Source organism: Sipha flava, unplaced genomic scaffold (assembly GCF_003268045.1).
Source record: "Sipha flava isolate LNK unplaced genomic scaffold, YSA_version1 251_pilon_pilon, whole genome shotgun sequence".
Lineage (NCBI taxonomy): Eukaryota > Metazoa > Arthropoda > Insecta > Hemiptera > Aphididae > Sipha > Sipha flava.
In genome coordinates, this window is record NW_020272903.1 from 334,570 (window position 1) to 347,990 (window position 13,421).

Here is a 13,421-nt window from a genome sequence, read left to right on the forward strand (position 1 = left end):
TAAACGTAAACAAGTTTCAATGTTTTCCGGATCAATGTTGAAATGATTTTCAAACGAACAATAAGCCTTTCGTTGGTCCAGATGTTTTTAAAACCTTTTCCGGACTCGCGTGTAAGTTTCGAAGCATCGCCGTTTCGGAAGTGTTCGCTACTCCGACGAACGATCGGAAGGGGTTATGAGGGCTAGGGGAAAGGGTTCAGCGGTCGGTCACCGGCAAGGTTTAACCCGTAGGTCGGGGTGCGCAGTCGTCGCCGCACGAGTGGGTACCGGACGAATGGCAAACGCGCGACAGGGACACGCCGTCACGACGATACCTACTGCGCGCCCGCGCGGGCGTGACCGTTACGCGTACGCGACACTTTCCAGCGGTAATCCGCCGCGCGTTCCGTTATCGGTAATCCGATTTGTTTGCGCCGCCGCCGTCCTTTACGAGTGGTCGGCAAACATTGCGGTTTCGACCACACTTGCGGACCTAACCCGGCACGAGAGGTGCGCGGAACGTGCTTTTCTGGCTATCCGCCGGTGACGCGGTCAATTAGATCTCGCTCGACGATCGGTGCTCAACGCACAACAGCGCGCGTGCACCGCGTGTTCCACGTCCCGTGTTCAATGCGTTCGTGTTTTCGTGCACGGTTTTCATTAGCGACCCATTGAAATCGAAACCCTGTCCCCCGTGGGCCGCAGGGACACCAGTGTGTTTGCGTTTCTTTTTCATACCTTCCTATCTCCCTCTCTCTCTCTCTCTCTCTGAATTACTACTCTCCTCGGACGTATCATCATCAGAAGTGACGAGAACAATTACCGATAATTCGACATGCATTGTACACTATCGATCGTAGATCTCCGTTCGCCCTCCGATCGGTCGCATCATTAAGGACTTACTACGTCGCGGCCGCTCGTGCGTGTTCCGTGTATACGTACGTCGATACGTGTTTCGTCAGTTGTAATTGGATGAATAGAGGCTGTTTAATAAATCTACGCTTTTAAATATTTTTACCCTCGCTTCCAAAAACATTTTATGCATATATCCCATAATCATTTTATTTGTTAATACAAGCTTGTATAATTATAAATGATAATAGTATTGATTATGAATAAAAAAAACATTTTCGAACCTACTATAACATATCATAGAAATAGTGATTTTATAAACTTTAAACATTTTACTTTTCAAGCTTTTTTTGTCGCGAATTCATTAGTTACACTTTCAAAGTTGATTTTTTAGGCCAATTCACGTTCGATAGGCATTATTCCCTTTGTAGATCTTAGCGTTTAATTAATTTCAATTTATTGAAATTTCTTTCGCACGTTGCACTTGTCACCGGCATCGTTAAAAAAATTCCGAGTGCTATTTCACTATTAGGATAAGTAGCTTTTAAAGAATAATCTTGATTATATTTAAGTAGCTCAAAAGGAGTAGCTGATTTAAAATTATCCATCAAGTTATTAATTTGATATTTAACACATTTTTATCCTGAATATAAATCAGTTCCATTGAGAATTTCATAGCCAAGTGTCATTTGACAATTTACACACATCTTCCGATTTCATTTTAGACGATTTATTTCCCATTAAAAACCCAAACTCTAATACTACTTTTTCAATACCTCTAACTGAAATTAGTGTGAGTTATTCAATAAAATTCTCTTTTTAGTTCTTGTTTGGTTTTTAATACAAGTGTTTTTCGTTTCGTTTGGAGACTTGTTGACTTATCGTCCAAAAATCCTTGAACGTTTTTTTTTCTAATTGTACAGGTATACTTAAAGATGTAGCGGTTTTTTTTGCTTTAACTATCAATATTTCAAATCTATTATTTTCTATGTTCATTATTTAACCCTTTTAACATAGCTGAACCTATCTATTGTTTTATTTTTTGATTCTAAAAAACAGTTAACGAAATCAATTTGTATTCATATTAAGTCTTAAATATTTAACAAGATAAACACTTCGATGTCAAAAAAAAATGGAGAAGACTGTGTCTATATTTAGGGATTCATCGTTTAACACATTTGTTAAAATATATATATAATATGAAATATATATTACGTATTTCAAAATTTCATACATTTATGTGATATATTGATTTATTGCAAAAAACAGCATGTTTTATCTATATATATTTTTTTTTAATGATCAATGAGTATCTTAATGGCATTTTAATGTAATTTTTTTAAAATTAGCTAATTTTATACATCTCAAAACAGAACCAGAAAATATAAGAATATGTAAAAGATGATATTAATTTATATATAAGATGATATCGATTTATTAATCGAGATTGACGGGTATTATAAGATAATGGATTTTATTCTAATCCCGCATTTCACAATTATTTCTAATAAAATTTTCAAGTTTCCACTCCCGTATTTGGATTTGACGAAAAATTCAATCTCATTTCTACTCGTGTTCGTCAAAAATTTAAAAAACAAGATCGTAAGCGAGCACCTTGTATACTCATCGCCACCGGGGCAGTTGAATTTATTCTCTTCTAATATATTAACATTGAAACACATAATGTTACATACATTTAATGCGAATCACCAAAATCTACCACCCGTACATTATTGTGCACGTCAAACAGAATTCACTAACGAAATGTACTTATCGACAAACGCGCAGTGCGTTATATTACAATGAATACATATTATACGCACGTACATTTGTTTGCGATCAATGGACGAGCGTATTTAGTCCACGAGTGAAGCGGCGACGGTTCACGTAGTACACAATAATACACATGCATTATATTATAATGCGATGTTTGAGTAATGATTGCAGTTAGACTTTACGGCTAAAACGTCATCCGGATGTCGAACGGGGAATGAAGTAATAATAAAAATAATAATAATAAAAAATTGTGGCTAACGGTCGGTGGTCCTCTGTAGTAATACGCCGTAACGACAGCGATTGGATAATATGAATAATAATTGACAGAAAATCGGGTCCATTCTCGTTGATCAATGGAAATGGTTGCTCTTTTTGTTGTTTTTTTTTTTTTTTTGTTTTTTTGTTTATTCGACAAAAAGTCAGTTAGACCTACTGCGATACGCGATGGGAGGTTTGTTTTGTGCACGAGAGACCACACTGGGAGCAACGGGAACGAGCCGGTTCAAAGGCAAAACGAATAGAATACTCCAAAAACACACACTCACACACACACACACAAGGTACACCTATGTACATATAAAATTATGTATACGTACCACGCTGTACATACGTATGATATTACGCGGTGGTTAACGCCGGTTTGAGTTTTTTAATTTTTAATTTGATTTTTTTTATTATTCACTGCTAGTGGTCTACACCGCTGGTTGCACACACCGGAGGGATGGTGAGGAAATAATATCTATATTTGAGACTCGATGTAAGTTAATATTGTTATATAATTGCCATTGACGCGCGTCTTTTATCGTGGTTGCTCTTACACGTAATATTAATACGTCATTATCACGCGGTTTGAGGGTATAACATAATTAATATCATTGTAACATCGAGCATTAACATCACGCTTATACGTCTCGAAAAACCATGTCCACTTCAACTTGATTGGCATTTGTGTGTGTTAAAAATTAGGGTTAGTTAGTGTGTTTAAAGTACCGAAGAACACGTTTTCGGCAAAATGTACTTAATTCAAGTGATAATTCAATATTATATAATATAATATCTAATTCAATAATCCAAATCGTAAATTTTATAAAATGTTATACGATACAGTGATAATAATATATCAGTAGGTTTATGATATTATCAAATTACTAGTTGCAAAAATATGCAATAAAGATCTATGTTTACAAATGGGTCGGCGATAAATGAGATAACTTTAACAGTGTTTAGATATTATTGTAATAATAGTAATAGCAATAATAATAAAAATGGAGGGATGTTAAACAGAAATGAGAAGTGAAGTTGGTGGATTAATGGAGAATACGAGTTTAAATATAATGTTTTGAAGACGGAAGCAGTTGTTTTAAAACTTTTGTTGATAAAACAATTAATGGATTGATAGCAGCTTTAAAATCCTCGAGAAATTTTGAACAACAAGTTTTCGGGCGTCGATTACTTTAGGTTAAATATGTTAAGATAATGTTAATATATGTTATTCAATATTTGTAGCTGGGTTATTCTATGGAGTGTAAAAGAAAACATTAATCGTAAAAAGAAAATAAATCTATTAATTAGTTTCGTATCGAGAATATTTTATCATATTCTTCAATATCCTAATAACTAATTTATATTTATTATGTATGTTTATTTATCTATATAAATCGAGTTTGTATTATATGTAGTTATATATGTATTAAGTATATGATTAATAATATGTATACTAATACATAATTATAATATATAATTAATAAATTGTAGCGTAACAGTAACTTAATACAAAGTAATTGCTTAATTTCAATTCTAGATTAAAACATTATTAAAATATACAAATCTTACTTATTATCTTATTGTCCTTTAAAACATAACTGTTGTATTAAAATTGTTTTATTAAACAAATCTGAATTCATTTAAACTTCAATACTTCGTCATTCTCAATGGAGGATAAAATATAAAACTGATTTAGTTATAATTTTATAGAACTAATTCCTTTTTGGGAAATTTTTTTTTAAAGTATGGTGCCATCCAAAATATTATAGAAGATTCTGCAGGTTAGTTTGTTGAAATTTTAAAGTATATCGTTCATAAGTAGACATAGCATTTTTTTTTTAATTTAGAGTGAAATTATAAAATAAATACTGTTTGTAATTTTTTAAGCTTTGAGTTACCAACATTAATAACACTCATTTATTAGAATTTTATATTATTAAAAGTTATATTTTTCAAAGTCCTTAATTTTATTTTAAAATAATATTGAAGAGTGGAATAGCTCAAATGTATCCTAATTTTGATCCATTATATAATAGAAATAAAAAATTGAATACAATATATTTACAACTACCTATTCAAATAGGTACGATACAGTTGATGGAAAATACAACGATTCCTATAGCGCTATTATTTGTATGATTTTCTAAAATGTTCGTGCTCAAGAGCAATGCATATTTAATATAAACTCTATACATCGCCCAAATATATAGAAATATGAACAGTAAACCATTTTTCATATTGACTGATCTAATTTTAACCGAAAACACCCATAAAACGGAAAACTAGAAGTTTATTACTGTACAATTTTTTTGGTATAATAAAGATAAATTAAATTGGATTAGGTAATATTTTCGATTTTATATGGAATAATTTTAACTTCAAAAATAATAAACATTTACCAAAATGTATTCTTTACTCATACTTGCAATCTATGTATTATAAATATATACTACACAAACGATGACTAATCATCAGTATTATTATATGTAATATATGTGATTAATTTAAACGATAAAATGGTAATTATTTCGCTCTGTAATTTGTGCATTCCTCCACTATTGAAACACATCATCTTATTAAAACTTCAAAAATTGATTTTATTGCTTTAATAGGTACATATTATCTCTAGTGTTGGTTTTGAATAATCCAATGGTTATTATGTAGTAATAAAATAGGAAAATAAAAATATTTAATATTACCTACATAACGATATTTGGCTTTGATATGTTTGGAAAATAATTTTTGATTAGATAATACGGACCAACTTAGAGTTAAAAAAGCCCATATTTTAACAGAACTGTCATTAATATTATACATTGTACGTTGGAGACGGTTCGCCGTCGTAACATATATATATATATATTATACATATACATATACAATAGAAATAGTTTTGAATTTGTTTTAAAAATGTTGAAAATAATTGTTTTTGTTTCATTGTTAATCGCCCATACTTTTGTATCATCCGAGTACATATTCAAAGGTTACGATGAGAACTTCCATCCTGAATGGTGGCAAACCGATATCATCTACCAAGTTTACGTGAGGTCTTTCAAAGACACTAATGGCGATGGAGTTGGAGATCTTAATGGTATGTATTAAACGTTAAAATATTAATATTATTTTACACTTAAACAATGATATTTTATAACTTGCTACATATAAAAACTCAAAATTGTATAGATACATACAGCGTTATCTAATTAAAGTTATCGGAGAGCTTGAAAAAAATAAAAATAAAAATTAATACATTTTTATTAACTAAAAAATTGTTCACTATAATTTTTTTTTATATAGCAATACGAACATTCTCAATTTTATATAATATTGATAACATATATAATTTTATAAATTTAAAGAAAATATTTCACATATTCAGCGTATAATTAATATCAGTATGTTAATAATGATTGGTAGCATCATCGGAAAAAACGACTTCAATAAAAATATATATGAGATGATAAACAACATGATGTGTAATAAATATTGAGTTTTATTAATATTATATAAACAAATTATTTTGTTTGAAACGGGAACTCAAATGGCTGGAGGTATTTTCCTGAAAAAAATGAGATTTTCCTCCGCTGTCTATTTTGCATCACTTCCATTTTTCTCCAAATAAAGATCCATCCCATTTTCCTCTAATTATTATAGATGCATTTATTAATTATTTATTTTCCTCCAATTATCAGTCACCATAATATATATAATACGTATATATATATACAATATGTTAATTAATTGGAAAGTAGTTATTATTCCTAATATAATGCAGATATTGAAATTCCGTTTTTTTTACATAATATGTAACTTATAGCCAATCTTTTTCCGTGGTTTAAAAAAATTAAAAATTCAAAACCGCAAAAAATTTTTTGAAAAATTTCGAAAATAGCCACTTTGTAGAATTACTTATAAATTATTCAGAGAAAAAAAAATTGAAATTGGTTGAACTTTGAATGAATGAGAACTCAAAAAAATCAGCAAAAATAAAAATATTACAAAAAATATTAATAAGTTGTGTGTACTTCATTATCTAATATCATATTTTTAGTTATTTATTTATTTCATACATATATACATACATATGAATACTGGGCCCCACTGAGAGAACTCGTGTGGGGGCCCAATAGTTATCTATTGAAGAGTTTAAAAACCATACAATTTTACAATTTGTTGTAATTTTTGAAAACATAAAATGCTCTCATTCATTCAAAATTCAATGGATTTCAATTTTTTTTCCCTAAGTAACTTTTAGTAATTCTACAAAGTGGTGATTTTCAAAATTATTTTAAAAAAAAAAATTTGAATTTTAGATTTTTTTTAATCTTGGTAAAAGATGGGCTATAGTCACATATTATGTTTAAAAAAAACGTAACTTCAATATCTACATTATATTAGGAGTAATAACTACTGACTTTCCAGTTAATTTACATATTGTGTATACTTTTTTACATCCATTTTCAAATAAATTTGAACTAATAATTTATAAACACACAAGATTACCTACCTTTATTTAATTTTAATAACATTTTAATAAAATGTTAATTTAAAATTATTTTAACATACAATTATATTTATAAGCTGAACTGAAAACTAGTATCTTACGTAAGGATTAGGTTCTATTAGTGTTTTAACCCTCACCCCCTAAAATTTAGAACTATGCTTACAAACATACAAACAATTTTTTTTTTCAGTTTTTGGCTTATAGTTTTTATATTTACCCTAACCTAACTAAAATCCTGTGTATGCTACTGCTGAAAACGATAGTCGATAACATTATAAATATAGCAATGAGCTCCAGTAAAAAATGGTAATTTTTATCTTATTTACAATTCATTAGTATTTTATAGGTTCCAACGTATAAAGTGGTTCACAATAACGATTACACTGTGTATTATAATACTATACAGCACTAATCAACATAACTTAGTTTAATTTTTACTTAGTTGATTTTATTTAGTATAATAGAGGTAAGTGTGAACGATTGATTATTATTTTATACTGAATAAGCCAATATCCATAGAAATTTCAAAGCTAATATAATATACAGAGAAAGTGCAAGTTGCAGATCAAAATATTTGTGCCGTAATATTACAACAGTAACGACACATCACTAGAAACTAGTATCATTTATAGTTTTATTTTCAAAATGTTCAAATAAATGAACATTAAAAAATACGTTTGTTTGAAAATGATATTTATTTGTGGAATAAAAAGGAATTTTCATATTCATTTTTAGAGAAAATGGTCCCGCCCAAATAAATACAGCTAGTATAGAATATTAAAAGACTCAGATAAATTATTTTTAAAAACTAATGTGATAAATCGTAACCTAAAAATATTTTGTTTTGTTATTACCTAAATGTCTTTAGATAAAATTCAATGTAAAAAAAAGTTATATAAATATGTATTTGGCACGCAGTCGCAAAGAAAAAAAAGTGATTAAAAAAAATAGAAACACTAACGAATATGCAGCATATAAAACGTTTACCGTGAATAAAAATATTAGTGCTACATGTTTCAATAAACATTCAAAAATCTTTATGCTTAATTCTTAGACAAAAACTTGAAAATAATAAAATTTTAGAAAAATATTTTTCCAAAATATAGAATATAACGAATTAATCCGAATATTTGCATATTCATTATTCGTATATATTAAGCCTAAGTATTGAAATTGATTAATGTTATTCTTTTCGGAAGGTGTCACTGAAAAAGTTGATTACTTCAAAAGCATAAACGTCGGTGCCATTTGGTTATCGCCAATATATACTTCTCCACAAGATGATTTTGGCTATGACATATCGAACTACAAGATGATCGATCCGTTATTCGGTACCATGGCGGACTTTGATCGTTTGAGAGATACATTCCACAAAAACGGTGAGTAACCAACGTTCGCAAGAAGGGCTTGTTAAAAACATTGATTTATTGCGATTCTCAGGGATAAAAGTAATAATGGACTTTGTGCCGAACCACACCAGCGACGAACACCCGTGGTTCAACAAATCCGTTCAAAGAATAGAACCGTACACGAACTATTACGTGTGGAAAGACGCGAAATACGATAAAGACGGCAACCCAATTCCTCCGAACAACTGGGTGAGTAACGGACATCAAATGGAGTACGTTCCGTGTTCGTGTTTTACGGTGTAGTGTCGTGTTGTCGACGGATGAAAATTAGTTTATTCCGAAATTGAATATAAAAAAAAAAATAAAATAACCGATTATTACAGCTGAGCGTGTTCAACAAAGGTTCGGCATGGGAATGGAACGAAATCCGACAGCAGTACTACTATCACGCGTTCCAAGTGAAACAGCCCGACTTGAACTACAGGAACCCAATGGTCGTGGAGGAAATCAAGGTAATAATTACCTTATTAATATTGTCGGTACCGAAAACACCGGCGCTTTAGCGTTCGCAATACCGCGAACGCCAATAGTTGTACTAACACATGCCTAACTGTCTAGAACACGATACTCTTCTGGCTGGGACGGGGTGTGGACGGGTTCAGATTCGACGCCGTCAACTTCCTGTACGAGAGCGAAGGACTGGAGGACGAACCGAAATCCAACTATCCCGGTGTGTACGACACCGATTACGGAAGTCTGATCCATACGTACACGCTCGATCAACCGGAAACGTACCAAATGGTCTACTCGTGGAGGCAAACGGTGGACGAGTATTCGATGTACGAGAAAATACCCAAGTACGTGTTACCGGTCTCGAACCGCGGGAAGCGTCCGAAAGCGTTTCCGAATGTTATTCGGAGCTCACGTGTTAATCGTTCACACTTTTCGTTCGCAAAAGCTTCTTCATGGTCGAATGCTATTCGCCGCTGAACTACACCATGCTGTACTACGGCAACACGACCCATCCCGGTGCTCATTTCCCGTTCAACTTTTTCCTCATCAGCTCGTTCAACCGAGAGTCCGACGCACAACACGTGTTCGACGTGGTCAAATCGTGGATGTTGAACATGCCCGAAGGGAAGTGGGCCAATTGGGTGGTGAGTAGTCTTCACGTTTATCGTGTTGGAGCTCGTTTTGTTTGGACGGCTCGCAAATGATAATACCTGGGGAACGAATGTTAGCTTAGTACAAAATTAAAAATATTTAAACACACATTTGTAAAATATATATATAAATATATATATATATATTTATATATATTTATTTATAATATTGAAATATTTAATTGAAAACAAGAAAGAATTCACTATAATTTATAAATTATACATAATACAAATTAAACATTTTTATTCTGAATCATCCAAATAGTCTTCGTGGGACAAAGAGTTAGAAATAACGTATAATTTGAGATTTTAGAATTTAAAATTACGGTGATCCGATCTTTTTATTACTTAATAACGGCTAGATGATCTCTCCATATCAACGGGAGAGACAGGTGCATATTTCATACACATTAATTATTTTAGTATTCTATTTCTAAATTGTTTTTTGGAATTTTGTGTAATAGTATATCCCATATCGAAATTTCAGCGTAAAATCCTGGGTTTTTTCCTAATATATTTTGTAATTTTGAATTAGTAAAACTCCAATTTCTCCGTGAACTTTTTTTCATTCTCGTTCCAATTCCTTTAATTTTTTCAAAGATTTTCGAATAATTTAAAACAGCTGATAGCCACGTATCCCACTGAGGCATAATAAGTTCGGGGGACAGGGTTTAATTTGGATACATATATTTAAATGTTAGTATACGACTTGGCGCTTTTAAAAATATTTTTTTTTTCGTCAAACGTAAAATACTAAAATAAAAACGGAAATTCTACAACAATACAGATTACGTATATTTATTTGTAAAACATTTGAAAATATTTAAAATAGAATTAGCATCAGCTTATTCAAAATTAAATTAAACGTACACGTACGTCAAAAACTTTTCAATGTTAAAACTGAATAAAAATATTTATTTAAATTAAAATCCGTACTCTATTATGGTAACGAATACTCTCAACCGTTAATTGTTGTTCACCGGTTGGTTAGCTCGGGAACCACGACAACTCCAGGGTCGGTTCCAGGACGCACCCGTTGTTGGTCGACGGTCTGCACATGATGCAATTGCTGTTGCCGGGCACGCCGATCACGTACTACGCCGACGAGCTCGGTGTCGGGGATACGTACGTCCGATGGAATCAGACCGTGGACCCGGCCGGTGTTAACGTGGGCCCCTTCCGGTACACACAGTTCAGCAGAGACCCCGCGCGCAGCCCTTTCCCCTGGGACGATTCGCGCAACGCAGGTACTGCAAAGTTCACGGTCGAGTCCGTTTTCGATTACGGGAAACGGTTACAGTATTAAACTCGTTTCCAATGGTTCCAGGTTTCACTAACGCGTCGAAAACTTGGCTGCCCGTCAACCCAGAATATTGGCACGAGAACATGGTGGAGCTGTCCAAGCACAAGAGCCACCTGAGAACGTACAGACAGCTGTCGCGTCTGAGACAGATCCCGACGATTGTCAAAGGAGATTTGCACGTATACTTGCTATCGAAATGGGTGTTCGGTTTCTCGAGGTACATTTCTACCTTCTAAACACTTCTACATTAATATCGATTTGTCAATAATCAATGCAACGCAATCTAATGTGAACAAATAAATAACTAGAATACTCAGGAAACGTATGTCACTGTTAACGCGTTTATCAGTCATATTAATAGTGGATGATCTGATTTGTTTGATGTAATCGTTCGACGGTAATATGATTTTATCGGATCAATTTTTAAACTTAGGTGATACGTTTATAACGTTGAAGTCATAAGACCCGAATAGACTACAAGCGATTTGCTCACCTATGTATATCGTGATAATTAAATCTACTTGATCCGCATGCGTCGAGTATCTGATTATAAATAATCGAACTGCAAAATTTAAGTTAGCAGTACTACATTTTGCATAAGTGTAGGTTAAATAAGTTTAATTTTTCCGGAAGCAAGGTTAGGAGTGTACGATTCGGACATCATAAATTTTACTATAATTTAGTAGTATAGTTTACAGAAATGAAATAGTTTTTCGGTCACTGTTTTGATAATATCAGATTATTTCGCGAGCAATCAGTATCGATTAACTAAACACAATAATTAACTGTAATAAACAAGTGATTCGGTAAAATAAAACAATTAACAACTAAAGTTTTCGAAAAAATTACATATCATTTGGGTTGATATTTACACGACTAATATAATAATATAATAATTTATTCCAGGAGTTATTATGATCATCCAACGTTCTTTATCGTCATTAACTTTGGCAGTGAACTAGAAGTTATTAACATACAGGCGGCTAGACCGACCTTACCGGATATTCTAAAAGTAAAAATTTCCAGTGTCAATTCAGGTTACGTAACTGGGTAAGTTTCACGGTTTATACATAAGCCCGATTTAAAATCAAAACAAATCTCACGAAAACGTTAATGGAATATGATCATATTTTTAGCAATCTGTTGAGATCAAGTCAAATAATATTAAGACCGAAAGCAAGTATTGTTCTGTCTACATCAAGAATGAATGAGGACGCTTAAATAATGCAACAACGATTGAATTTTTAAGACAAATTTTCGCTGTTAAAATCAAATCACCAAATGAATAAAATATAAAATTACTTTATAGACATTTTAGTATTACCATAAACTCACAAAAGTTTATGTTTTTATTTTTTGTTTAGTAAAAAGTTATCATTCGTTCATTCAGAACGATGTTTTTTTTTTTTTGTGAAATTTAATAATTTACCATAAATTGCAAACATTCCGTCGGAGAGAATTAGAATATAATATCATATTCCACAGAAATAAACACATTTCAGTTTAATGTTATATTCGTATTTTATTGTAGGTGATATCAGTTGATCGCTGTATCAAATAATTGTCTCTTCAATGATTATCCCCATGGATGCAACTAGAGCCCAAATATTGGGGTGCTGAAATTGCTGAAAGTAAAATTGAATGGTATTTCACTATAATAACTATAAATGATATAGATCTGAAAAAAAAAACAGGAGTGCTAAAATTGAAGTCAGGGATGCTAAAAACCCTATTACGCCCTCTAATTGCGCATTTGGTTATCCCAATTTTGATATTATAATATCGTTAATACACTGCACGTATTAACGTTTTAATTATTCTTATCCCTCTTATTAACATTATTTAGTATATTCGAAAAATTGCAAACAATACTTAAGTAAATAGACAATACATCCATCATAAATCATGGGCAGACGACTGGTGTGGTCATTATTAGAGTTTATTTTTGTTTCCCGAGAAGTTGCGAAAGAAAACAAGCTATTGAAGTGTACACCGATAACCGTATACGGTTCATCTCACTTTTTAAATAAGTGTTTGTACACTATAAAAAAAATGTACTTTTATCACAATATTATAGATATTTGTGTTAAAAAAAAATATCTATAACATTTATTATACAATCTGTGATCTAGGACACAAGGATGTTTGATGATGGTAAAATAAGCGTGATACAGCATGTAAAAGAAGTCATTATTGTTGACGATACCAGCTGTTGTTCGTATACATAATTT

The 13,421-nt window shown here is 31.8% G+C and overlaps 1 protein-coding gene across 1 annotated transcript; it reads left to right on the forward strand.

The window, feature by feature from the left end:
• The first annotated feature begins 5,781 nt into the window (after positions 1–5,781).
• On the forward strand, positions 5,782–12,502 carry LOC112684537 (maltase A3-like). The gene is made up of 10 exons (XM_025556101.1): positions 5,782–5,962; positions 8,575–8,754; positions 8,816–8,973; positions 9,108–9,236; positions 9,343–9,581; positions 9,683–9,881; positions 10,879–11,134; positions 11,215–11,407; positions 12,097–12,240; positions 12,327–12,502. The coding sequence occupies exons 1-10, from the start codon at positions 5,782–5,784 to the stop codon at positions 12,409–12,411; spliced, it is 1,764 nt and encodes a 587-aa protein (XP_025411886.1). The 3' UTR covers positions 12,412–12,502.
• Positions 12,503–13,421: the final 919 nt, after the last annotated feature.

Coding starts and splice junctions, on each gene's coding strand:
- LOC112684537 (XM_025556101.1), top strand. CDS start 5,782: ATGTTGAAAATAATTGTTTTTGTTTCATTGTTAATCGCCCATACTTTT. Junction 8,755..8,815: donor AGATACATTCCACAAAAACG/GTGAGTAACCAA, acceptor TGCGATTCTCAG/GGATAAAAGTAATAATGGAC. Junction 11,408..12,096: donor TGGGTGTTCGGTTTCTCGAG/GTACATTTCTAC, acceptor AATTTATTCCAG/GAGTTATTATGATCATCCAA.